The sequence below is a fragment of the Anolis sagrei genome, chromosome Y (assembly GCF_037176765.1).
Source record: "Anolis sagrei isolate rAnoSag1 chromosome Y, rAnoSag1.mat, whole genome shotgun sequence".
Taxonomy (NCBI): domain Eukaryota; kingdom Metazoa; phylum Chordata; class Lepidosauria; order Squamata; family Dactyloidae; genus Anolis; species Anolis sagrei.
Window position 1 is genome coordinate 20,216,547 of NC_090035.1, and position 26,984 is coordinate 20,243,530.

Sequence of the window (26,984 nt, forward strand, 5' to 3'; positions counted from 1 at the left end):
CAGAGCTCAGGAAAAGTAGAAAGGATGAATCAAACTCTAAAAGGAAAATTATCAAAGATGTGTCAGGAGACTCGCTTGCCATGGACTAGGTTACTGCCTATAGCCTTGCTCCATATTAGATGTACTCCTACTAAGTTTTTGGGCCTGTCTCCATTTGAACTTATGTATGGAAGACCTCCCCTTGGATTGAGGCATCTTCAAGGAGATATTAATCAATTGGGACAGCAAGCATTAAAAAGGGATGTTCAAGCATTAGGGCTGGCCATAGCCCAACTTCAACAATACACTGAAGAACTAAGACCACCTTGGCCAGCTACTCCTTTACACTCCTTCCGCCCGGGGGACTCAGTACTGATTAAGGATTGGAGACTAGAACCGTTAAGACCAAAATGGAAAGGGCCTTTTACTGTCTTGCTTTCAACTCCCACAGCTGTCAAAGTGGAAGGAATCAAAGCCTGGATCCATTACACCAGAATAAAAAAGGCACCACCTGAGTGGACTGCGACTCCTGAACAGAAAGATCTCCTGAGACTTCATACCGTCAAACCAACAGCGCCATGAGACCCAGAAAGAGGACTACGGCTCTGGTTTTGACCACATACCTGGAAGCTGGTCAAATAAATCAGACAGAAGATTGAGGAGCACTGTGGAAGTGCCGACGTGTATGGGACATTCTTCAATAATTGTGATAAATGATTTTGTTTGATTGTGTTAAAATTATTCTTTTCTTGCTTTAAAATAAGGATCTGACATCCTGAGTTTGCGATGCTACTGTGGAACATTCGCTCGCAAAAAGGGGGGAATGTGGTGGCTGTATGAAGAAAAATATAATAATTATAATTTGAAATGAAAATAATGAGAAGTGAGGGCTTACCTGTCTCTGAGAAGGAAAGCAGCGTCTTTGATAGAAGGGGAATTTTACAGATGACTCAGAAACCTGGCAGGCTCTTCTATCATATGTCAATATTTGGATAAGCCGAGGTCAGAGAGCTATTTGTGGAAAGTTGTAAGAGTAGTGCCAGGAACAATTGATAATTATTAATCCAGGGAAGAAGCGAACATCTGAAGATATGGTATGACAGCGCCACCTCCTGTCTGGTTGATGTAAATAGCAGGCAATTAAATATATCTTTTAAATGGGTCAATTGAAAAGACTAATATACTATGAATATATTGTGAATGTATTATGGGGGAAATTAAGAAGAATTAATAAGGAAAATGCTTGTTTTGAATAAATTGAAGAGATATATATGAAGACATATGTATGAAGAGAAATATATGAAATGATGATTCATTCTAAAGATTATGTAAGTCCTCTGGGAATGTAGTCAGCTGGTGGAAAGGAAAACAGTATATCTTGCCAGCAAATGTTCTTGGCTGCGATTCCTCGAGGACAAACGGATGTTGATTAGATTTGTGTAAATGTCAGGACTTTTCTGCGCATGTGTAACCCTGAGAATTATGCTATAAATGCTGGAGCAAATCTGACTCCCAGTGTGTGTCAGATATTGTATTCTGAACACCCGATCAGGCCTGATTGAATAAAAAGCCTGGAATCTGTTGCTGTCTCCCTTCTCTTCTTTCCTGATTGCACTCATCTGATCCTGGGTAACAAACCTGCTGCTACAAATGGGGGCTCTCCGGGATCTGAGTCAACAGTGAAGGAACAGAAGCGAAGTCTTTTGAGGACTTGATTGCCACCACTCAGCGGGCCAGGTAAGACGACGATCAGAAGGGGCGAAACGGGTACCCATTGAAAGAAACGACCCGGCTGATCCTCGCCTTCCCTGCCTTTTAGACTGGGGTATATTGAGACTGGGGTATCTTGATTCCACGGCACAGGTAAAGGAAAAAGGCTAGCCTTAAAGGGACAGGAAAAGGAGGTACATGGGAAGTACCTGGGGAATATTTCACTGTGTGATTACTGCAGAAATCAAGTGAAAACCCCTCGAGTGACGTTTTCGCACAGAAATCGCACTCACAGGTTAAAGGAACACACTTTCAGGGGAAAGTGATAAGGTTGTTTTGTGTGTGTATTCTGGTTTATGAAATATTGTGTTGTTGCTTCTTTGCTTCTGTATTTTCCATTCTTTATGCTTTCTGTGCTAAATACTTTGTTTTAAAAAGAAAAAAAAAGAAGAAAAAATATAGAAAATGGGTGGTATACCAAGTAAAAAGTCTTTAACTGCTCTTGAATGCATGGTGGAGAATTTCTCAAAATTTAGGGAATTAACTCAAACACCAGGATGTAATAGCCCCCAGAAATTGAGATCTCTTTGTGAACTAGACTGGGTGCAATTTAATACCGGGTGGCCAGGTGAAGGAAGTTATGATTTAAAAGATATCAGAACAGTTGTGAGAATAACAGCAGAGGTTCATCCGGATCAATTTCCATATGCAGAGGCATGGGAAAATGCTATCATTACACAGCCCGCATGGTTAAAGAAATGTCAAAACAAAGAATGTGCTGTTTTTGTAGCTTTAACTAATTTGAAAAAGCCTCAGGCAGATAAGAAGAAAAGAAGATTTGGAATTTTCCCTTGTCCTGAGGAAGAAGTGAGTAACCCTCCTCCTTATGTTCCTATGTACCCACAGTTAAAAGCCATTGACAATGAAAGGTCAACCTTGGTTCCTCAGGCAACTTCTTTAACCACACCAACATCTTCTGATACCTCTCCTGGGGAATCTAAAAAGTCGCCCTTAATAGATCTAGCATCTGCAAGCAGATGGCTTCAGAATATAACAGAAGAATTTTTGCGAGATAGTCCCATAGCTGGAAGAACTAGAAGCCATAGTAATCCAAACCCAAAGATTGCTTTTCAATTGCCTTTAAGATCAATGGTCCAATATGTACAAGAGATAGATAACAAAGGAGAATTAACCCTAACTCCAAAAACCACTTACCAGCATGTGCCTTTTACCACTTCAGATTTGTTAAATTGGAAGTCTAATAATCCTCCTTATACTGAAAACCCTCAGCCACTTATAAATTTGTGTGAAACAATAATGGCTAGCCACCAGCCAGATTGGTCAGATTGCCAACAGCTATTACAGGCTCTCTTCACCTCTGAAGAGCGAAGAAGAATCCTTAATCAAGGAACCCAACTAGCACAGACATATGCTGCTGAGAAGACAAGTTATAATCCCATTGAATGGGCTGCAGGGGCATTTCCTTTGACAAATCCAAACTGGGATCCTAATATAAGCCGAGAGATGGAATATATAGTCAGATACAGGGAATTTCTAATGGAAGCTTTGAAGAAGGGACCCCAAAAGGTGATCAACCTCAAGAAGATACAGGAAGTAATGCAAGGAAAAGATGAAAGTCCAGGTGCTTATTTAGAGAGATTATTGGAAGCTTACCGAAAGTATAGTCCCTATGATCCTGAATCAAAAGATGGATCTGCATTATTAAATACTTCATTTGTTACTCAATCAGCCCCAGACATTCGTAAAAAGTTGCAGAAGCAAGATGGGTTTGCAGGGATGAATCTGTCCCAGTTAATTGAAATAGCTACAAAAGTATTCATCCATAGGGACGAAGCAGAAAAAAGAGAAAGAAAGAAAATAAGAGAGGAGGATCATAAGATTTTTTTGAACCTTCTAGATGAAAGAGATAAACTGAAAGAATCTGAAAGTGGAAACAGAAGGAAAAGAGGAATGTGGCAGAAGGAAAGAAGAGGAGGACGAGGGATGCCCCTGGGAAGACACCAGTGTGCCATTTGTCGTCAAGAAGGTCATTGGAAGAATGAGTGCCCATCTGCTCAAGGAACGGTAGGAATACAAAGGGGAATGCCATCCCAGAGAGGACATTGGAGAGGAAGAGGCCGGGGAGGAGGCCACCAAGGGGGATATGCTAACCTGGTTCCTGGGGCTAGATATGGAGAAAAAAGAGAAGAAGAATTTGTTGGGATGGTTGGATTAGGAGAAGACTGGACGGAATAGGACAGACCGGCCCCCTTATGCCTAGGCCCGGGGGAGCCACTGGTCAAAATGAATGTTGAGGGCCAGGAAATGACTTTTCTAGTAGATACGGGAGCTGACCACTCTGTGGTAACCAAGCCAGTGGCCCCTGAAAATGGACTAGAACTTAATGTGGTTGGAGCCACCGGTCAAAGACAAAGTTATCCTATGTTACAAAGCAGAAAATGTGATTTAGCAAACCAACAAGTGATGCATGAATTCTTATATATACCTGAATGCCCAATCTCTTTATTAGGAAGAGACTTGCTTTGCAAAATGAGAGCAATATTAGCATTTGAAGACAATGGGACAATGGAAATGACTGTTAGAAAGGGACTTTATACTTTGATTTGTCCTATGTCAGAGGAATGGAGAATATTTACTGTTTGTGAGGAAAGTACTGAAGAATGGAAGAAATATGGAGTTCCAGGTGTATGGGCAGAAGACAATCCACCTGGCTTGGCTCGGTGTGTTCCACCTGTACAGATAGAAGTAAAACCAGGAATGGGACCTGTGGCTATTCGACAATATCCCATACCTCGAAAAGCTGTAGAAGGGATCAATTTGCATCTGAGTAAGTTACTTGAATATGGGATCCTAAGAGAATGTAGGTCTCCTTGGAACACTCCTCTTTTACCATTACAAAAGCCAGGAACACAAGACTTTCGTCCGGTGCAGGATTTAAGAGCTATAAATCAAGTTACAGTAACCATACATCCTGTAGTGCCCAATCCATATGTACTTTTAAGTTTAATACCAGCAGCTGCTACTCATTTTACAGTCCTGGATTTGAAAGATGCATTTTTTTGTATACGCCTTGAAACCAATAGTCAGCCCATTTTTGCTTTTCAATGGGAAAACCCTACAACCGGAGCAAAAGTTCAATATACTTGGACTCGTTTGCCTCAAGGTTTTAAGAACAGCCCGACGATCTTTGGAACTGCATTGGCTCAGGATTTACAAGGGTTCCCATCTGACCCTAAAAATAGGGTGCTTTTACAATATGTGGATGATCTTCTTTTGGCAGCCACGTCACAAGAAGAGTGTTACAGGGCGACTAAGGAACTATTACATCTACTTTATGAAAAAGGATACAAGGTTTCTAGAAAGAAGGCCCAGCTGTGTAAAACTGATGTCAAATATTTGGGTTTTCGTGTGTCACAAGGAAAGAGACAATTAGAAATTGAAAGGAAACAAGCAGTTTGTGCCATCCCCACCCCCACCAGTAGGCGTCAAGTGCGAGAATTCTTGGGGAGTGCGGGGTTTTGCAGAATTTGGATACCGAACTTTGCTATCATGGCAAGACCTCTTTATGAAGCTACAAAGGGGGGTGAAAAGGAACCATTTAATTGGACCCCCGAATGTGCCCAAGCATTTGCCCAGTTAAAACAAGCTCTGGTGCAAGCACCTGCATTGGGCCTGCCAGATTTGGAGAAGCCATTTACCCTTTATGTTGGTGAACGAGACGGAATAGCAGTGGGGGTGCTTACCCAGCTACTAGGAACCTGGGCAAGACCAGTAGCCTACTTGTCCAAACAAATAGACAAGGTAGCAAAGGGTTGGCCATCTTGTCTACGTGCTGTAGCTGCTACGGCCTTGCTGACTCAAGAAGCTGATAAGTTGACTTTAGGGCAAGAATTGGTAGTTATGGTTCCTCACTCAGTAACAGCTATTATGGAATACAGAGGACATTATTGGTTCACAAATAGCCGTATGTTGAAATATCAGACCTTGTTATGTGAGAACCCTCGAATCAAGTTACAGGTTTGCAGTACATTAAATCCTGCTTCACTCCTGCCTATTGAAGGAGAATTACTTCAACATAATTGTTTGGAAACTATGGATGAGATATATTCCAGTAGGCCTGACCTAAAAGATCAACCTTGGCCTAAGGCGGATGCCACTCTTTTTACAGATGGAAGCAGTTTTGTTGAAAATGGACAAAGGTATGCTGGATATGCTGTAGTAACTGCAACCACTGTGTGGGAAGCAGAACCACTTCCTCTAGGCACATCAGCTCAAAAGGCAGAACTGATAGCCCTAATTAGAGCCCTTGAATTGTCAGAAGGAAAAACAGTCAACATTTATACAGATTCAAAATATGCATTTACTACTCTGCATGCACATGGAGCTTTATATAAAGAAAAGGGACTATTAAATTCTGCTGGGAAAGAAATACGACATAGTGAGACCATTCTGAGATTGTTAGATGCTGTCTGGATTCCTGCTAAAGTAGCAGTGATGCATTGTAAAGGACATCAATATGGCGAGGATCCTGTGACCTTTGGAAACCGATATGCTGACAATACCGCAAAGGCCGCGGCCCGGAAGGGACGAGGACAAGAGCCGGTCATGGCCCCTTTGCAGGTAAGAGACTGGTTAAGGAAAGATGACTTGCTATATACTCCAGAGGAAGAACAATGGGCCCAGCGTGAGAAAGCTGTAAGGAAAAATGGATGGTTGGTGTTGCCTGACCAGAGGCTGTTTGTACCCAGACAGATAGCTTGGGAAATGATTAAGGAGGCACACCAGGAAACCCATATGGGAAAAACAGCTTTGGCCTCACTAATGGGACGACAACTTTACATAAATGGGCTCACTGCCCTAACAGGAATAGCCTCAGCCAGATGTCATATTTGTGCTGAAAATAACCCCAGAACAGGACCACTGCCACCTCCAGGGGTTCAATATCAAGGAAATACACCTTTTGAATCTTTAGTAGTAGATTTCACTGAAATGCCAAAGTGTGGGCCTCATAAGTATTTGCTTGTGTTTGTATGTACTCATTCTGGATGGCCTGAAGCATATCCAACTAGAACTGAAAAGGCGGCTGAAGTGTCAAGGGCACTTCTTAGAGACATCATCCCAAGATATGGGATTCCTTTGCACATTGGTTCAGATAATGGACCAGCTTTTGTATCAGAAGTCTTACAGTCCTTGGTCCGACTATTGGGAACGAAATGGAAGTTGCATTGTGCCTATCGACCTCAGAGCTCAGGAAAAGTAGAAAGGATGAATCAAACTCTAAAAGGAAAATTATCAAAGATGTGTCAGGAGACTCGCTTGCCATGGACTAGGTTACTGCCTATAGCCTTGCTCCATATTAGATGTACTCCTACTAAGTTTTTGGGCCTGTCTCCATTTGAACTTATGTATGGAAGACCTCCCCTTGGATTGAGGCATCTTCAAGGAGATATTAATCAATTGGGACAGCAAGCATTAAAAAGGGATGTTCAAGCATTAGGGCTGGCCATAGCCCAACTTCAACAATACACTGAAGAACTAAGACCACCTTGGCCAGCTACTCCTTTACACTCCTTCCGCCCGGGGGACTCAGTACTGATTAAGGATTGGAGACTAGAACCGTTAAGACCAAAATGGAAAGGGCCTTTTACTGTCTTGCTTTCAACTCCCACAGCTGTCAAAGTGGAAGGAATCAAAGCCTGGATCCATTACACCAGAATAAAAAAGGCACCACCTGAGTGGACTGCGACTCCTGAACAGAAAGATCTCCTGAGACTTCATACCGTCAAACCAACAGCGCCATGAGACCCAGAAAGAGGACTACGGCTCTGGTTTTGACCACATACCTGGAAGCTGGTCAAATAAATCAGACAGAAGATTGAGGAGCACTGTGGAAGTGCCGACGTGTATGGGACATTCTTCAATAATTGTGATAAATGATTTTGTTTGATTGTGTTAAAATTATTCTTTTCTTGCTTTAAAATAAGGATCTGACATCCTGAGTTTGCGATGCTACTGTGGAACATTCGCTCGCAAAAAGGGGGGAATGTGGTGGCTGTATGAAGAAAAATATAATAATTATAATTTGAAATGAAAATAATGAGAAGTGAGGGCTTACCTGTCTCTGAGAAGGAAAGCAGCGTCTTTGATAGAAGGGGAATTTTACAGATGACTCAGAAACCTGGCAGGCTCTTCTATCATATGTCAATATTTGGATAAGCCGAGGTCAGAGAGCTATTTGTGGAAAGTTGTAAGAGTAGTGCCAGGAACAATTGATAATTATTAATCCAGGGAAGAAGCGAACATCTGAAGATATGGTATGACAGCGCCACCTCCTGTCTGGTTGATGTAAATAGCAGGCAATTAAATATATCTTTTAAATGGGTCAATTGAAAAGACTAATATACTATGAATATATTGTGAATGTATTATGGGGGAAATTAAGAAGAATTAATAAGGAAAATGCTTGTTTTGAATAAATTGAAGAGATATATATGAAGACATATGTATGAAGAGAAATATATGAAATGATGATTCATTCTAAAGATTATGTAAGTTCTCTGGGAATGTAGTCAGCTGGTGGAAAGGAAAACAGTATATCTTGCCAGCAAATGTTCTTGGCTGCGATTCCTCGAGGACAAACGGATGTTGATTAGATTTGTGTAAATGTCAGGACTTTTCTGCGCATGTGTAACCCTGAGAATTATGCTATAAATGCTGGAGCAAATCTGACTCCCAGTGTGTGTCAGATATTGTATTCTGAACACCCGATCAGGCCTGATTGAATAAAAAGCCTGGAATCTGTTGCTGTCTCCCTTCTCTTCTTTCCTGATTGCACTCATCTGATCCTGGGTAACAAACCTGCTGCTACATGCCAATGGCAAAACAACAATCATTCAGGATCTAATACTTGATGAAAAGGCAGATCTGGCGTGCATTACGGAGACCTGATTGGACGAGGCTGGAGGGGTTAATCTCACCCAGCTCTGCCCACCAGGTTATGCTGTGCAGCACCAACCAAGATCCGGGGGGCAGGGAGGTGGAGTTGCAATAGACTATAAAGATTCCATCTCCTTGATCAGGGGCCCCGCCTTACAGTCGACCTTGTTTGAATGTGTCCACCTGAGGTTAGGAGACCGGGACAGAATAGGGCTGTTGTTGGTGTACCGACCACCCTGCTGCACCATGGCCGCCCTATCTGAGCTTGCAGAGTTGGTCTTGGGCCTGGCATTGGAGTCCCGGCGGCTTGTAGTCCTGGGGGACTTCAATGTCCATGCAGAGACCACTCTTTCAGGAGCGGCTCAGGACTTCATGGCCACCATGGCAACTATGGGGCTGTCCCAGCTAATATCTGGCCCTACCCACTGTGCTGGACACACACTTGACTTGGTCTTCTGTCAGGGCTGGGAAGAAGGTGGCGGTGCGGAGGAGCTGTCAGTCTCTCCTTTGCCATGGACTGGCCATCACCTGATCAAGTTTAGACTTGCCGCAACTTCTAACCTCCGCAGGGGTGGTGGACCTATTAAGATGGTCCGCCCCAGGAGGCTTATGGATCCAGAAGTACTCCTGATGGCTCTTGGGGATGTTTCCGCTGCCTTGGATGGTGATTCTGTCGATGCCCTGGTCACTCACTGGAATAGGGAGTTGACTAGAGCAATAGACAGGATTGCTCCGGAGCACCCCCTCTTAAGTCGCCGAGCTAAACCTTCCCCTTGGTTTAAGGAGGAGCTGGTGGAGCTGAAGTGAACAAAGAGTTGGCTAGAGAGCGTGTGGTGGAAAGAGCCCAGCAAACCAAATCGAACATGCCTATACCTTTATTTAAGGGCGTATGGCGCGGCAATATAGGCCGCGCAAAATGCTTTCTATTTGGCCAATATTGCGTCCGCAAAGAACCGTCCAACAGAGCTGTTTTGAGTAGTCAGAGGGTTGTTGAATCCCACCTCGAGTGGGTCCCCAGACGACTCGGCAGCGCGCTGTGAAGCATTTGCTCAGTACTTTGCGGACAAAGTCGCTTTGATCCGTTCGGGCTTTGACACCACATTATCTGCAGTCTCTGAGGATGTAACCCAAGTATCTGCTTGTCCAGTTTTGTTGGATTTGTTTTGATCTGTTCAACTCGACGAGGTCACCAGGGTTCTTGGAGAGGCGAGGCCTATCACATGCATCCTAGACCCCTGCCCTTCCTGGCTGGTGAAAGAAGCCAGAGGGGGTTTGGCAGAGTGGGTAAAGGTGGTGGTTAATGCCTCCCTTCAGGAAGGCAATATTCCAGCCAGCTTAAAACAAGCTGTTATTAAACCGCTGTTGAAAAAACCATCACTAGACCCCACTCAATTCGTCAATTTTTGGGCAGTTTCCAATCTCCCCTACTTGGGCAAAGTCCTGGAACGTGTGGTGGCCTCGCAACTCCAGGAGTTCCTGGTAGACACAAACTATCTAGATCCAGCACAGTCTGGCTTTAGGCCGGGACATGGTACCAAGACAGCCTTGGTCACCTTAGTGGATGATCTGCGCCGGGAACTGGACAGGGGGAGTGTGTCCCTGTTGGTTCTACTGGACCTTTCTTCGGCCTTCGATACCGTCGACCACAGTATCCTTCTGGGACGCCTCGCAGGTATGGGTCTTGGGGGTACTGCTTTGCAGTGGCTCCGGTTCTTCCTCGAGGGTCGCTCCCAGAAGGTGTCACTAGGGGGCGCCTGCTCAACTCCTCGGCCATTGTACTGTGGAGTCCCGCAGGGTTCAGTACTGTCCCCTATGTTGTTTAACATATACATGAAGCCGTTGGGAGAGATCATCCGGAGTTTTGGGGTGCGGTGTCATCTGTACGCAGATGATGTCCAACTCTATCACTCCTTTTCACCTGCTACTGTTCAGGTCCTGAACCGGTGCTTGGCCGCTGTGATGGACTGGATGAGGGACAACAGATTGAAACTAAATCCAGACAAGACAGAGGTACTCCTGGTCAGTCGTAAGACCAGGTACGGGGTTACAGCCTGTGCTGGATGGGGTCACACTCCCACTAAAGGCACAGGTTCGCAGTCTGGGAGTTCTCCTAGACTCATCGCTGAGCTTGGAACCCCAGGTCTCGGCGGTGGTCAGGGGAGCTTTTGCACAACTAAAACTTGTGCGCCAGCTGCGCCCGTACCTTGGGAAGGCTGACTTGGCCACGGTAGTCCATGCTTTGGTTACAACCCGTTTAGACTACTGCAACAATCTCTACATGGGGTTGCCTCTGAAGACTGCCCGGAAGCTGCAGCAAGTACAACGTGCGGCAGCCAGATTACTAATGGGTGCTGGGTACAGGGAGCACACCACTCCGCTGTTACACCAGCTCCACTGGCTGCCAATTAGCTTCCGAGCACAATTCAAAGTGCTGGTGTTAACCTATAAAGCCCTAAACGGCTCCAGCCCGGTTTACCTCTCCGAACGTATTCTCCCCTATGAACCATCAAGATTACTAAGATCGTCTGGAGGGCCCCTAAGCGCGGCTGGTGGGGACGAGGGACAGGGCCTTCTCAGTAGTGGCCCTGCGACTCTGGAACTCTCTCCCACCAGAGGTTAGAACCGCCCCAACAATCCTGACATTCAGGAAACAGGTGAAGTCGTGGTTGTGGAGACAGGCTTTTGAAGAATAAGACAATGATCTGGATGGAAGACGGTGTATATTCGATTTTAGTGTGACGACTGACCACTGTAGTTTTAAATATATGTGCTTTTTAAATGTTTTATTGTAAGGTGTATTTTGATATTTTATCGATTGTATGTGTTTTTATGGTTGGAAACCGGGCTGAGTCCCTCTTATGAGGTGAGAAGCTCGGTATATAAAACTTTGAAATAAATAAATAAATACCTATCTTTCTATTTATTTATTTATTTATTTATCTATCTATCTACCTACATTTCTACCTGTTTACCTACTTATCTATCTATCTACTTTTCTATTTTTCTCTCTCTCTATCTTCCTACCTTTCTATCTCTATATGTACCTTTCTTTCTTCCTTTCTGTTTATTTACGTACCTACCTTTCTATCTATTTATATACCTACCTTTCTATCTATCTTTCTGCCTTTCTAACTATCTACTTATTTACTTATCTATATCTCTACCCACCTATCTATGGCCTATATTTGAGAATAGAATTAGCAATCATTGAGGGGTGATCAACTGCAACTCCCATCATCTTCGTCATTGGCAAGTCGAGAAAATCAAAATGGAAACGGAGTTGTTTCTAACTCTGGCACTTTTATCCATTGGTTTTTCTTAGAGGGGAGATTTCTTGGAGATTTCCATCTTAATCTTTTTATAACCATTTTATCTGTGGATCCATCTTCATTGTCTTCTTTGCAGGCAGACTTCCTGAAAAGCTTGCCCGTCTATAACAAAAGCAATTTCAGCCGGTTCCATGCAGACTCCATATGTAAAGCGTCAGTGAGTATTTTTCTTTATTTTTTCAGCAGAACCCCGGGATCAAAACGACAATCTAGAGATAAGTCAACAATCCAATTTCCCTTAGAACATTATTTGAAAAATAAAGGATTATTTTTGGAGAAGGAGTACTAAGAAGATCAGCAGATAATATTTTAGGATGTCTCTTACACCTACTACTTTGAGTCTCTTTCAAGAGAGAAAAAGTGGCATATAAATAATATAGATAGATCAGTGTATTAATTTTATATATATATATATATATATATATATATACATACACAGAGAGAGAGAGAGAGACACGTACGCATACATGCATACGCACACACATATGTGCATACCAGGCTTGTTTAGGTTCACTTTGTTAAAACATAAAAGTAGTAAAACACTGCCAAATTTGGTCTTCTGAATCAATTTTGAACCATGCAGGAAAAGTAAGAGGTACAATTCGAATTTGAACCACTTATCTTTTTTTTTCTTGTAAATATTCCATAATGTTCAGATGTCTCCCAAGGTTATTTTAATTTTCACAAGCATTAAGCAACTTTTGTAAAACCTAACAGTTTTTTAAAATGTCATGGTTCCCCTCCCCTGGCGATGCAAGAGAGGGATGAAGTGGGTGTCAGTAAGCACAGCCATTGTTGTAGTTCATGAAGGGCAGGCCCCCAATGGTAGAGATTGCAAAAGGCCATGCTGTTAAACTACATTTCCGACACTGCTTTGCTGCTCATTAGCCAAAATGGCTGAGCAGCAGTCTTTGTCTAATGCGGAGGAGGAGGAGGAGGCAGCCTAGGATACTGAGAGAGACCATGGGGGAAACCCATGGGGAGACCTTTGGCTGAGTCACACTCCCTCAGCCCCAGATAGTATCCTCTCAGTATCCTAGACTGCATGGATTCAGACTGCTGTTTTCTCTCCCTCCTTCTTCCCTTTCTCTCCTTCTCTTTCACTCCGCAAAGAAGATTCAACTCTGACCGGCTTGATTCGGCTTAGGTCTCACCTCCTGCTTCTCCCAAACAACCTCTCCTTATCTTCTGATCTCTTCTATTTCAAGGCAAAAGCTCCCTTCCTCCTGCAAATGGCCAACCTAGTCCTGGAAATCCGCAGGAAAGCTTTCTTTTGTCCTACTCTTCCCTGAATCAATCCACGCTCCCCAATTCATGACCCTCCTTTCTGGAAGGCTGAAAAGAAGGCTGTTTGGGAAGGTGCGAGTGTTTGCTTCAGGACCATTTCGAGAAATTGATACAACAAGGAGGATTCAAACAGCCCTTCTCAGCCATTCAGGAGGTGAGCCCTTTGTTTCGGAGCCTTTGCAGAAAGAAAAAGAAAGGGAGAAAGAAGGGAGAGAAAATAGCTGTTTGAATCCGGTTTAGCGGGGTGATCTCTTGTTGTTAGCCCCTGCTTCTGCCAACCTTTACCTCTACTTTGATAATCTGAATTACGTCACAGGAGGAGGAGGAAGCGGTGACCAGGCTTTGTATTGACATCAAAGGCAGGCCTGGAGTGTAAGAGCCCCCAGGTCAGGAGTGGAAGAGCCCCTGAAGTTTCCCCAGTGCCAGTACTGTTTTTTGCCATTAATGACGCTATTATGAAGATTCGGAAGTTTCGAAAAGTTATGTATTTTTTTGAGGAAAATATCGGAATTAAATTCTGAATCGAACCACCAGTGCCCCCTACATCCGAAATGAGTTTTGAACCATTTTTTTTTAGATCAAACAAGCCTAGTGTATACATACACTAGCTTGGGTTCCCGGTGTTGCCTGGGTTATTTGAAAAAGTCAGTTTTTTTATTTTACAAAATGCATAAGGTTGTGGGTGAACTACAACTCCCATCATACCAGGTTAAACCCCTGAAACTCCACCAGTACTTCAAGTTTGTTATGTTGGTCAAGTTTGCGTTGGATGCCTCATCAGTGGGGTTCAGTGTGCTCTTTGGCTGCATGGTAAACTTTTTTCCTTTTTTTCTTTTCTTTCAAGTTTTTTTTATTGATAACTAGCTTGGGGACCCAGTGCTGCCCGGGTTATTAGAGAAAGTGGGTAATGGCGGTTCTGTATGCCAAGTTTGGTCTTTATTGGTCATTGGATGACTGCATTGTTTTCAGGAAGTGAGTGGAGGAACTTGAAGTCCCATCATCCATGGTCCACCCTCCTCCAAACAGCAGCAGGATATAGAGTGGGTCATGGGGACTCTGTGTGCCAAATTTGGTCTTTATCAGTCATTGGATGAGGGTGGCAGTGGTTTCAGTAAGTTAGTGAAGGTACTGCAAGTCCCATCATCCAAAGTCCACCCTCCTCCAAACTGAAACAGGATGTAGATAGGGTCACGGGGGCTATGTGTGCCAAGTTTGGTATTGATCAGTCATTGATTCAGGGTCGCAGTGGTTTCAGTAGGTCAGTGAAGGTACTGCAAGTCCCATCATCCATGGTCAACCCTCCTCCAAGCTGCAGCAGGATGTACAGTGGTTCATGGGGGCTCTGTGTGGCAAGTTTGGTCTTGATCGGACATTAGATGAAGGTTGCAGCAGTCTTGGGAAGGGAGTGGAGATACTTGAAGTCCCATCATCCATGGTCTGTCCTTCTCGAAAGTGCACCAGGATGTAGAGTGGGTCATGGGGACTCTATGTGCCAAGTTTGGTCTAGATTGGTCATTAGATGAGGGTTGCAGCAATCTTGGGAAGGGAGTGGAGGTACTTGAAGTCCCATCATCCATTGTCTGTCCTCCTCCAAACTGCACCAAGATGTAGAGTGGGTCATGGGGGCTCTGTGTGCTAAGTTTGGTCTTGATCAGTCATTGGATTAGGGTCGCAGTGGTTTCAGTAAGTGAGTAAATGTACTGCAAGTCCCATAATCCATGGTCAACCCTCCTCCAAAACTGCACCGGGATGTAGGGTGGGTCATGGGGGTTGTGTGTGCCAAGTTTGGTCTACATTGGTCATTAGATGACGGTTGCAGCAATCTTGGGAAAGGAGTGGAGGTACTTGAAGTCCTATCATCCATGGTCTGTCCTCCTCGAAAGTACACCAGGATGTAGAGTGCATCATGGGGACTCTGTGTGCCAAGTTTGGTCTTGATCAGTAATTGGTGAGGGTCTCAGTGGTCTCAGGAAGTGAGTGAAGTGACTGCAAGTCCCATCATCCATTGTCAAATTCTTCCAAACCGCACCAGGATGTAGAATGGGTCATGCAGGCTCTCTGTGTAAATTGTGGTCCTGACCCATCATTGTTGGCAATTGTAATGGTCTTAGGAAGGGAGTGCAGGTATTGCAAGTCCCATCGTCCATGGTGCATCCTCCTCCAAACTTCACCAGGATTTAGAGTGCAACATGGAGACTCAGTGTGCCAAGTTTGATCTTTATCGCTAATTGGATGAGGGTTGCAGTGGTCTCAATAATTGAGCAAAGGTACCGCAATTCCCATAATCCATGGTCCATCCCCACCAAACCACACCAGGACGTAAAGTGGGTCATGAGAGGTCTATGTGCCAAGTTTGGTCCTGATCAGTCATTGGATGAGGTTAACAGCGGTCTCAGAATGTGAGTAATGGTACTGCAAGTCCCATCATCCATGGTTCATCCTCCTCCAAACTGTAATAGAATGTAGAGTGGGTCATGGGGGCATTGTGTGCCAAGTGTGGTCTGTATTGGTAATTTTCTGACAGAGCCCCTGGCCTTTCCTTTTCTCTCTTTGTCATCTCGGAATCTTGGAATTGAGGCTGGCCAATCAGAGACCATATGCAAATTTCCTTCTGTCGTGTCCCCGTTTCTGTCATGAACCTTTTTCTCCACCAGGGGCTCCTGTTGAACCAGGCCAATCAGGGACCATATGCAAATAGCACCACAGCAGCAGCCAGTCAGAATCTTGGAACTTTCAGGCTGGCCAATCAGAAAGCCGGCACATACACCGCCACACATCCGCCGCATACAAGTTTTGACTTTTATTATATACTAGCTTGGGGACCCGGCGCTGCCCGGGGTTATTAGAGAAAGTGGGTAATGGAGGTTCTGTATGCCAAGTTTGGTCTTTATTGGTCATTGGATGACGGTGGCATTGTTTTCAGGAAGTGAGTGAAGGTACTTGAAGTCCCATCATCCATGGGGGCTCTGTGTGCTAAGTTTGGTCTTTATCAGTCATTGGATTAGGGTCGCAGTGGTTTCAGTAAATGAGTAAAGGTACTGCAAGTCCCATAATCCATGGTCAACCTTCCTCCAAACAGCATCAAGATGTAGAGTGGGTCATGGGGGCTCTGTGTGCCAAGTTTGGTCTTGATCGGACATTAAATGAGGGTTGCAGCAGTCTTGGGAAGGGAGTGGAGGTACTTGAAGTCCCATCATCCATGGTCTGTCCTCCTTGAAATTGCACCAGGATGTAGAGTGCATCATGGAACTCTGTGTGCCAAATTTGGTCTTGATCGGTCATTGGTGTGGGTCTTGGTGGTCTCAGGAAGTGAGTGAAGTGACTGCAAGTCCCATCATCCATTTCCAAATTCTTCCAAACCACACCAGGATGTAGAGTGGGTCATGCGGGCTCTCTGTGCGAATTGTGATCCTGATCCATCACTGTTGGCAGTTGTAATGGTCTCAGGAAGGGAGTGCAGGTATTGCAAGTCCCATCGTCCATGTTGCATCCTCCCCAAAACCGCACCAGGATGTAGAGTGCATCATGGAGACTCAGTGTGCCAAGTTTGGTCTTTATCGGTAATTGGATGAGGGTTGCAGGAATTGAGCAAAGGTACTGCAAGTCCCATAATCCATGATCCATCCCTGGCCAAAACACACCAGGGCGTAAAGTGGGTCATGAGAGGTCTATGTGCCAAGTTTGGTCCTGATCAGTCATTGGATGAGGTTAACAGCAGTCTCAGAATGTGAGTGATGGGACTGTAAGTCCCATCATCCATGGTTCATCCTCCCCCAAACTGCAGTAGGATGTCGAGTGGGTCTTGTGGGCTCTATATTGGTTATTTTCTGACTCAGCCTCCCCTGGCCTTTTCCTTTCCTCTTTGTCATCTCAGAACCTTGGAATTGAGGTTGGCCCATCAGAGACCAAATGCAAATTTCCTTCTGTCATGTCCCTGTTTCTGTCATGAACCCTTTTCTCCACCAGGAGCTCCTGTTGAAGCAGGCCAATCAGGGAGCATATGCAAATAGCACCACAGCGGCAGCCATTCAGAATCTTGGAATTGAGGCTGGCCAATCAGAGACCAAATGCAAATTTCCTTCTGTCATGTCCCCATTCCTGTCATGAACCCTTTTCTCCACCAGGGGCTCCTGTTGAAGCAGGCCAATCAGGGACCATATGCAAATAGCACCACAGCAGCAGCCAATCAGAATCTTGGAACTTTCAGGCTGGCCAATCAGAAAGCCGGCACATACACCGCCACACATCCGCCGCATACAAGTTTTGACTTTTATTATTTACTAGCTTGGGGACCCGGCGCTGCCCGGGTTATTAGAGAAAGTGGGTAATGGTGGTTCTGTATGCCAAGTTTGGTCTTTATTGGTCATTGGATAACGGCTGCATTGTTTTCAGGAAGTGAGTGAAGGTACTTGAAGTCCCGTCATCTACGGTCCAGTGGGTCATGAGAGGTCTATGTGCGAAGTTTGGTCCTGATCAGTCATTGGATAAGGTTAACAGCGGTCTCAGAATGTGAGTGATGGTACTGCAAGTCCCATCATCCATGGTTCATACTCCTCTAAACTGTAGTAGGATGTAGAGTGGGTGATGGGGGCTCTGTGTGCCTATTTCGGTCTGTATTGGGAGTGTTCTGACCCAGCCCCCTTTGACCTTTCCTTTCCTCTCTTTGTCATCTCGGAATGTTGGATTTGAGGCTGGCCAATCAGAGACCATATGCAAATTTCCTTCTCATGACTCCGTTTCTGTCATGAACTCTTTTCTCCACCAGGGGCTCCTTTTGAAGCTGGCCAATCAGAGACCATATGCAAATAGCACCGCTGCCCAGCCAATCGGAATCTTTGAACTTTCAGGCTGGCCAATCAGAGACCACAGTGGCAGCCAATCAGAAAGCGAGCACATACACCGCCACACTTTTGCCCTCCGCATACAAGTTTTGACTTTTATTATATATATAGATATAGATATAGACTAGCTTGGGGACCCGGCATTGCCCGGGTTATTAGAGAAAGTGGGTAATGGCGGTTCTGTATGCCAAGTTTAGTCTTTATTGGTCTTTGGATAATGGCTGCATTATTTTCAGGAAGTGAGTGAAAGTACTTGAAGTCCCGTCATCTATGGCCCATCCTCCTACAAACAGCAGCAGGATATAGAGTGGGTCATGGGGGCTCTGTGTGCCAAGTTTGGTCTTTATCAGTCATTAGATGAGGGTGGCAGTGGTGTCAGTAAGTGAGTGAAGGTACTGAAAGTCCCATCATCCAAAGTCCATCCTCTTTCAAACTGCAGCAGGGTGTAGAGTGGATCATGGGGGCTCTGTGTGCCAAGTTTGGTCTTGATTGGTCATTAGAAGAGGGTTGCAGCAATCTTCGGAAGGGAGTGGAGGTACTTGAAGCCCCATCATCCATGGTCTGTCCTCCTCCAAACTGCACCAGGATGTTGAGTGGGTCATTGAAGCTCCATGTGCCAAGTTTATTCTTGATTAGTCATTGGCGAGGGTCTCAGTGGTCTCAGGAAGTGAGTGAAGTGACTGCAAGTCCCATCATCCATTGTCAAATTCTTCCAAACCGCACCAGGATGTAGAGTGGGTCATGCTGGGTCTCTGTGTAAATTGTGGTCCTGATCCATCATTGTTGGCAGTTGTAATGGTCTTAGGAAGGGAGTGCGTCATGGAGACTCAGTGTGCCAAGTTTGGTATTTATTGGTAATTGGATGAGGGTTGCAGTGGTCTGAAGAATTGAGCAATGGTACTGCAAGTCCCATAATCCACGGTCCATCCCCGGCCAAACCACACCAGGACATAAAGTGAGTCATGAGAGGTCTATGTGCCAAGTTTGGTCCTGATCAGTCATTGGATGAGGTTAACAGCGGTCTCAGAATGTGAGTGATGGTACTGCAAGTCCCATCATCCATGGTTGAAGTAGGATGTCGAGTCAGTCTTGCAGGCTCTGTGTGCAAGTGTGGTCTGTATTGGTAATGTTCTGACTCAGCCCCCTCTGGCCTTTTCCTTTCCTCTGTTTGCCATCTCGGAATCTTGGAATTGAGGCTGGCCAATCAGAGACCATATGCAAATTTCCTTCTCATGTCCCCGTTTCTGTCATGAACTCTTTTCTCCACCAGGGGCTCCTCTTGAAGCTGGCCAATCAGAGACCATATGCAAATAGCACAGCTGCCCAGCCAATCGGAATCTTGGAATTTCAGGCTGGCCAATCAGAGACCACAGTGGCAGCCAATCAGAAAGCTAGCACATACACCGCCACACTTTTGTCCTCCTCCACATACAAACTTTCACCTTTATTATATACTAGCTTGGGGACCCGGCGTTGCCCGGGTTATTAGAGAAAGTGGGTAATGGCGGTTCTGTATGCCAAGTTTGGTCTTTATTGGTCTTTGGATAACGGCTGCATTGTTTTCAGGAAGTGAGTGAAGGTACTTGAAGTCCCATCATCCATGGCCCATCCTCCTACAAACAGCAGCAGGATATAGAGTGGGTCATGGGGGCTCTGTGTGCCACGTTTGGTCTTTATCAGTCATTAGATGAGGGTGGCAGTGGTGTCAGTAAGTGAGTGAAGGTACTGCAAGTCTCATCATCCAAAGTCCATCCCCTTTCAAACTGCAGCAGGATGTAGAGTGGATCATGGGGGCTCTGTGTGCCAAGTGTGGTCTTGATTGGTCATTAGAAGAGGGTTGCAGCAATCTTCGGAATGGGGGTGGAGGTACTTGAAGTCCCATCATCCATGGTCTGTCCTCCTCCAAACCGCACCAGGATGTAGAGTGGGTCATTGAAGCTCCATGTGCCAAGTTTAGTCTTGATTAGTCATTGGCGAGGGTCTCAGTGGTCTCAGGAAGTGAGCAAAGGTACTGCAAGTCCCATCATCCATCTCCAAAGTTTTCCAAACAACATCAGGACGTAATGTGGATCATGAGAGGTCTATGTGCCAAGTTTGGTCTTGATCCGTCATTGGATGAGGTTTGCAGAGGTCTCAGAATGTGAGTGAAGGTACTGGAAGTTCCATCATCCATGGTCCACCCTTCTCCAAAACTGCAGCAGGATGTAGAGTGGGTCATGGGAGCTCTGTGTGCCAACTTTGGTCTTGATTGGTCATTAGATGAGTTTTGCAGCAGTCTTGGGTAGTGGAGGTACTTGAAGTCCCATCATCCATGGTCTGTCGTCCTCCAAACTGCTCCAGGATGTAGAGTGGGTCATTGAAGCTCCATGTGCCAAGTTTAGTCTTGATGAGTCATTGGCGAGGGTCTCAGTGATCTCAGGAAGTGAGTGAAGTGACTGCAAGTCCCATCATCCATTGTCAAATTCTTCCAAACCGCACCAGGATGTAGAGTGGGTCATGCTGGGTCTCTGTGTAAATTGTGGTCCTGATCCATCATCGTTGGCAGTTGTAATGGTCTTAGGAAGGGAGTGCAGGTATTGCAAGTCCCATCGTCCATGGTGCATCCTCCTTCAAACTGCACCTGGATGTAGAGTGCGTCATGGAGACTCAGTGTGCCAAGTTTGGTATTTATTGGTAATTGGATGAGGGTTGCAGTGGTCTGAAGAACTGAGCAATGGTACTGCAAGTCCCATAATCCACAGTCCATCCCTGGCCAAATCACACCATGACATAAAGTGGGTCATGAGAGGTCTATGTGCGAAGTTTGGTCCTGATCAGTCATTGGATAAGGTTAACAGCGGTCTCAGAATGTGAGTGATGGTACTGCAAGTCCCATCATCCATGGTTCATACTCCTCTAAACTGTAGTAGGATGTAGAGTGGGTGATGGGGGCTCTGTGTGCCTATTTCGGTCTGTATTGGGAGTGTTCTGACCCAGCCCCCTTTGACCTTTCCTTTCCTCTCTTTGTCATCTCGGAATGTTGGATTTGAGGCTGGCCAATCAGAGACCATATGCAAATTTCCTTCTCATGACTCCGTTTCTGTCATGAACTCTTTTCTCCACCAGGGGCTCCTTTTGAAGCTGGCCAATCAGAGACCATATGCAAATAGCACCGCTGCCCAGCCAATCGGAATCTTTGAACTTTCAGGCTGGCCAATCAGAGACCACAGTGGCAGCCAATCAGAAAGCGAGCACATACACCGCCACACTTTTGCCCTCCGCATACAAGTTTTGACTTTTATTATATATATAGATATAGATATAGACTAGCTTGGGGACCCGGCGTTGCCCGGGTTATTAGAGAAAGTGGGTAATGGCGGTTCTGTATGCCAAGTTTAGTCTTTATTGGTCTTTGGATAATGGCTGCATTATTTTCAGGAAGTGAGTGAAAGTACTTGAAGTCCCGTCATCTATGGCCCATCCTCCTACAAACAGCAGCAGGATATAGAGTGGGTCATGGGGGCTCTGTGTGCCAAGTTTGGTCTTTATCAGTCATTAGATGAGGGTGGCAGTGGTGTCAGTAAGTGAGTGAAGGTACTGCAAGTCCCATCATCCAAAGTCCATCCTCTTTCAAACTGCAGCAGGGTGTAGAGTGGATCATGGGGGCTCTGTGTGCCAAGTTTGGTCTTGATTGGTCATTAGAAGAGGGTTGCAGCAATCTTCGGAAGGGAGTGGAGGTACTTGAAGCCCCATCATCCATGGTCTGTCCTCCTCCAAACTGCACCAGGATGTTGAGTGGGTCATTGAAGCTCCATGTGCCAAGTTTATTCTTGATTAGTCATTGGCGAGGGTCTCAGTGGTCTCAGGAAGTGAGTGAAGTGACTGCAAGTCCCATCATCCATTGTCAAATTCTTCCAAACCGCACCAGGATGTAGAGTGGGTCATGCTGGGTCTCTGTGTAAATTGTGGTCCTGATCCATCATTGTTGGCAGTTGTAATGGTCTTAGGAAGGGAGTGCGTCATGGAGACTCAGTGTGCCAAGTTTGGTATTTATTGGTAATTGGATGAGGGTTGCAGTGGTCTGAAGAATTGAGCAATGGTACTGCAAGTCCCATAATCCACGGTCCATCCCCGGCCAAACCACACCAGGACATAAAGTGAGTCATGAGAGGTCTATGTGCCAAGTTTGGTCCTGATCAGTCATTGGATGAGGTTAACAGCGGTCTCAGAATGTGAGTGATGGTACTGCAAGTCCCATCATCCATGGTTGAAGTAGGATGTCGAGTCAGTCTTGCAGGCTCTGTGTGCAAGTGTGGTCTGTATTGGTAATGTTCTGACTCAGCCCCCTCTGGCCTTTTCCTTTCCTCTGTTTGCCATCTCGGAATCTTGGAATTGAGGCTGGCCAATCAGAGACCATATGCAAATTTCCTTCTCATGTCCCCGTTTCTGTCATGAACTCTTTTCTCCACCAGGGGCTCCTCTTGAAGCTGGCCAATCAGAGACCATATGCAAATAGCACAGCTGCCCAGCCAATCGGAATCTTGGAATTTCAGGCTGGCCAATCAGAGACCACAGTGGCAGCCAATCAGAAAGCTAGCACATACACCGCCACACTTTTGTCCTCCTCCACATACAAACTTTCACCTTTATTATATACTAGCTTGGGGACCCGGCGTTGCCCGGGTTATTAGAGAAAGTGGGTAATGGCGGTTCTGTATGCCAAGTTTGGTCTTTATTGGTCTTTGGATAACGGCTGCATTATTTTCAGGAAGTGAGTGAAGGTACTTGAAGTCCCATCATCCATGGCCCATCCTCCTACAAACAGCAGCAGGATATAGAGTGGGTCATGGGGGCTCTGTGTGCCACGTTTGGTCTTTATCAGTCATTAGATGAGGGTGGCAGTGGTGTCAGTAAGTGAGTGAAGGTACTGCAAGTCTCATCATCCAAAGTCCATCCCCTTTCAAACTGCAGCAGGATGTAGAGTGGATCATGGGGGCTCTGTGTGCCAAGTGTGGTCTTGATTGGTCATTAGAAGAGGGTTGCAGCAATCTTCGGAATGGGGGTGGAGGTACTTGAAGTCCCATCATCCATGGTCTGTCCTCCTCCAAACCGCACCAGGATGTAGAGTGGGTAATTGAAGCTCCATGTGCCAAGTTTAGTCTTGATTAGTCATTGGCGAGGGTCTCAGTGGTCTCAGGAAGTGAGCAAAGGTACTGCAAGTCCCATCATCCATCTCCAAAGTTTTCCAAACAACATCAGGACGTAATGTGGATCATGAGAGGTCTATGTGCCAAGTTTGGTCTTGATCCGTCATTGGATGAGGTTTGCAGAGGTCTCAGAATGTGAGTGAAGGTACTGGAAGTTCCATCATCCATGGTCCACCCTTCTCCAAAACTGCAGCAGGATGTAGAGTGGGTCATGGGAGCTCTGTGTGCCAACTTTGGTCTTGATTGGTCATTAGATGAGTTTTGCAGCAGTCTTGGGTAGTGGAGGTACTTGAAGTCCCATCATCCATGGTCTGTCGTCCTCCAAACTGCTCCAGGATGTAGAGTGGGTCATTGAAGCTCCATGTGCCAAGTTTAGTCTTGATGAGTCATTGGCGAGGGTCTCAGTGATCTCAGGAAGTGAGTGAAGTGACTGCAAGTCCCATCATCCATTGTCAAATTCTTCCAAACCGCACCAGGATGTAGAGTGGGTCATGCTGGGTCTCTGTGTAAATTGTGGTCCTGATCCATCATCGTTGGCAGTTGTAATGGTCTTAGGAAGGGAGTGCAGGTATTGCAAGTCCCATCGTCCATGGTGCATCCTCCTTCAAACTGCACCTGGATGTAGAGTGCGTCATGGAGACTCAGTGTGCCAAGTTTGGTATTTATTGGTAATTGGATGAGGGTTGCAGTGGTCTGAAGAACTGAGCAATGGTACTGCAAGTCCCATAATCCACAGTCCATCCCTGGCCAAATCACACCATGACATAAAGTGGGTCATGAGAGGTCTATGTGCGAAGTTTGGTCCTGATCAGTCATTGGATAAGGTTAACAGCGGTCTCAGAATGTGAGTGATGGTACTGCAAGTCCCATCATCCATGGTTCATACTCCTCTAAACTGTAGTAGGATGTAGAGTGGGTGATGGGGGCTCTGTGTGCCTATTTCGGTCTGTATTGGGAGTGTTCTGACCCAGCCCCCTTTGACCTTTCCTTTCCTCTCTTTGTCATCTCGGAATGTTGGATTTGAGGCTGGCCAATCAGAGACCATATGCAAATTTCCTTCTCATGACTCCGTTTCTGTCATGAACTCTTTTCTCCACCAGGGGCTCCTTTTGAAGCTGGCCAATCAGAGACCATATGCAAATAGCACCGCTGCCCAGCCAATCGGAATCTTTGAACTTTCAGGCTGGCCAATCAGAGACCACAGTGGCAGCCAATCAGAAAGCGAGCACATACACCGCCACACTTTTGCCCTCCGCATACAAGTTTTGACTTTTATTATATATATAGATATAGATATAGACTAGCTTGGGGACCCGGCGTTGCCCGGGTTATTAGAGAAAGTGGGTAATGGCGGTTCTGTATGCCAAGTTTAGTCTTTATTGGTCTTTGGATAATGGCTGCATTATTTTCAGGAAGTGAGTGAAAGTACTTGAAGTCCCGTCATCTATGGCCCATCCTCCTACAAACAGCAGCAGGATATAGAGTGGGTCATGGGGGCTCTGTGTGCCAAGTTTGGTCTTTATCAGTCATTAGATGAGGGTGGCAGTGGTGTCAGTAAGTGAGTGAAGGTACTGCAAGTCCCATCATCCAAAGTCCATCCTCTTTCAAACTGCAGCAGGGTGTAGAGTGGATCATGGGGGCTCTGTGTGCCAAGTTTGGTCTTGATTGGTCATTAGAAGAGGGTTGCAGCAATCTTCGGAAGGGAGTGGAGGTACTTGAAGCCCCATCATCCATGGTCTGTCCTCCTCCAAACTGCACCAGGATGTTGAGTGGGTCATTGAAGCTCCATGTGCCAAGTTTATTCTTGATTAGTCATTGGCGAGGGTCTCAGTGGTCTCAGGAAGTGAGTGAAGTGACTGCAAGTCCCATCATCCATTGTCAAATTCTTCCAAACCGCACCAGGATGTAGAGTGGGTCATGCTGGGTCTCTGTGTAAATTGTGGTCCTGATCCATCATTGTTGGCAGTTGTAATGGTCTTAGGAAGGGAGTGCGTCATGGAGACTCAGTGTGCCAAGTTTGGTATTTATTGGTAATTGGATGAGGGTTGCAGTGGTCTGAAGAATTGAGCAATGGTACTGCAAGTCCCATAATCCACGGTCCATCCCCGGCCAAACCACACCAGGACATAAAGTGAGTCATGAGAGGTCTATGTGCCAAGTTTGGTCCTGATCAGTCATTGGATAATGTTAACAGCGGTCTCAGAATGTGAGTGGTGGTACTGCAAGTCCCATCATCCATGGTTCATACTCCTCCAAACTGCAGTAGAATTTAGAGTGGGTGATGGGGGCTCTGTGTGCCAAGTCTGGTCTGTATTGGGAGTGTTCTGACCCAGCCCCCGGCCTTTTCCTTTCCTCTCTGTGTCATCTCGGAATCTTGGATTTGAGGCTGGCCAATCAGAGATCATATGCAAATTTCCTTCTGTCATGCCCCGTTTCTGTCATGAACCCTCTTCTCCACCAGGGGCTCCTGTTGAAGCTGACCAATCAGAGACCATATGCAAATAGCACCACAGTGGCAGCCAATCAGAAAGCTGCTACATACACTTCTGCCGCACTTCCGCCCGTCGCATACAAACACTCTATTATACAGATATAGACTAGCTTGGGGACCCGGCGCTGCCCGCGTTATTAGAGAAAGTGGGTAATGGCGGGTTCTATATGCCAAGTTTGGTCTTTATTGGTCATTGGATAACGGCTGCATTGCTTTCAGGAAGTGAGTGAAGGTACTTGAAGGTACTATATCCCCAAACAGCAGCTGGGCATAGAGTGGGTCATGGGGGCTCTGTGTGCCAAGTTTGGTCTTTATCAGTCATTGAATCAGGGTGGCAGTGGTTTCAGTAATTGAGTGAAGGTACTGCAAGTCCCATCATCCATGATCCACTCTCCTCCAAATGTAGAAAGGGTCATGGGGGCTTTAGGTGCTAAGTTTGGTCTTGATCAGTCATTGGTTCAGGGTCACAGTGGTTTCACAAAGTAAGTTTAGGTACTGCAAGTCCCATCATCCATGGTCCATCCTCCTTCAAACTGCAGTAGTATGTACAGTGGTCATGGGGGCTCTGTGTGCCAAGTTTGGTCTTGATTGGACATTAGATGAGGGTTGCAGCAGTTTTGGGAAGGGAGTGGAGGTACTTGAAGTCCCATCATCCATAGTCTGTACTCCCCCAAACCTCACCAGACTGTTGAGTTGGCCATGGGGGCTCTCTGTTCCAAGTTTGGTTTTTATTGGCTTTTGAATGAGTGTTGCTATGGTTTCAGGAAGTGAGTGAACGTACTGCAAGTCCCATCATCCATTGTCCATCCTTCAAACAGCACCGGGATGTAGGGTGAGTCATGGGGGCTGTGTGTGCCAAGTTTGGTCTTGATTGGTCATTAGATGAGGGTTGCAGCAATCTTGGGAAGGGAGTGGAGGTTCTTGAAGTCCCATCATCCATGGTCTGTCCTCCAAACTGCACCAGGGTGTAGAGTGGGTTATTGGGTCTCCGTGTGCCAAGTTTGGTCTTGATCCGTCATTGGCGAGGGTCTCAGTGGTCTCAGAAAGTGAGTGAGGTTACTACAAGTCCCATCATCCATCTCCAATTTTTTTCCAAATGACACCAGGACGTAAAATAGGTCATGAGAGGTCTATGTGCCAAGTTTGGTCTTGATCAGTCATTGCATGAGGTTTGCAGAGGTGTCAGAATGTGAGTGAAGGTACT

At 45.8% G+C, this 26,984-nt stretch overlaps 2 protein-coding genes across 2 annotated transcripts in view; both read left to right on the forward strand.

Annotated features, from left to right (window-relative positions):
• Window positions 1–26,984, forward strand: part of LOC137095298 (DET1- and DDB1-associated protein 1-like) — a 55,307-nt gene that overhangs the window by 10,387 nt on the left and 17,936 nt on the right. The window contains exon 2 of the mRNA XM_067461766.1: window positions 12,052–12,132. Within this exon, the coding sequence (XP_067317867.1) occupies window positions 12,052–12,132 (81 nt within the window). The remainder of the gene's footprint in view (window positions 1–12,051; window positions 12,133–26,984) is intronic.
• On the forward strand, window positions 1,631–3,945 carry LOC137095124 (uncharacterized). Its single transcript, XM_067461411.1, has one exon. It carries the CDS (start codon window positions 2,155–2,157, stop codon window positions 3,943–3,945), a length of 1,791 nt encoding a protein of 596 aa, XP_067317512.1. The 5' UTR covers window positions 1,631–2,154.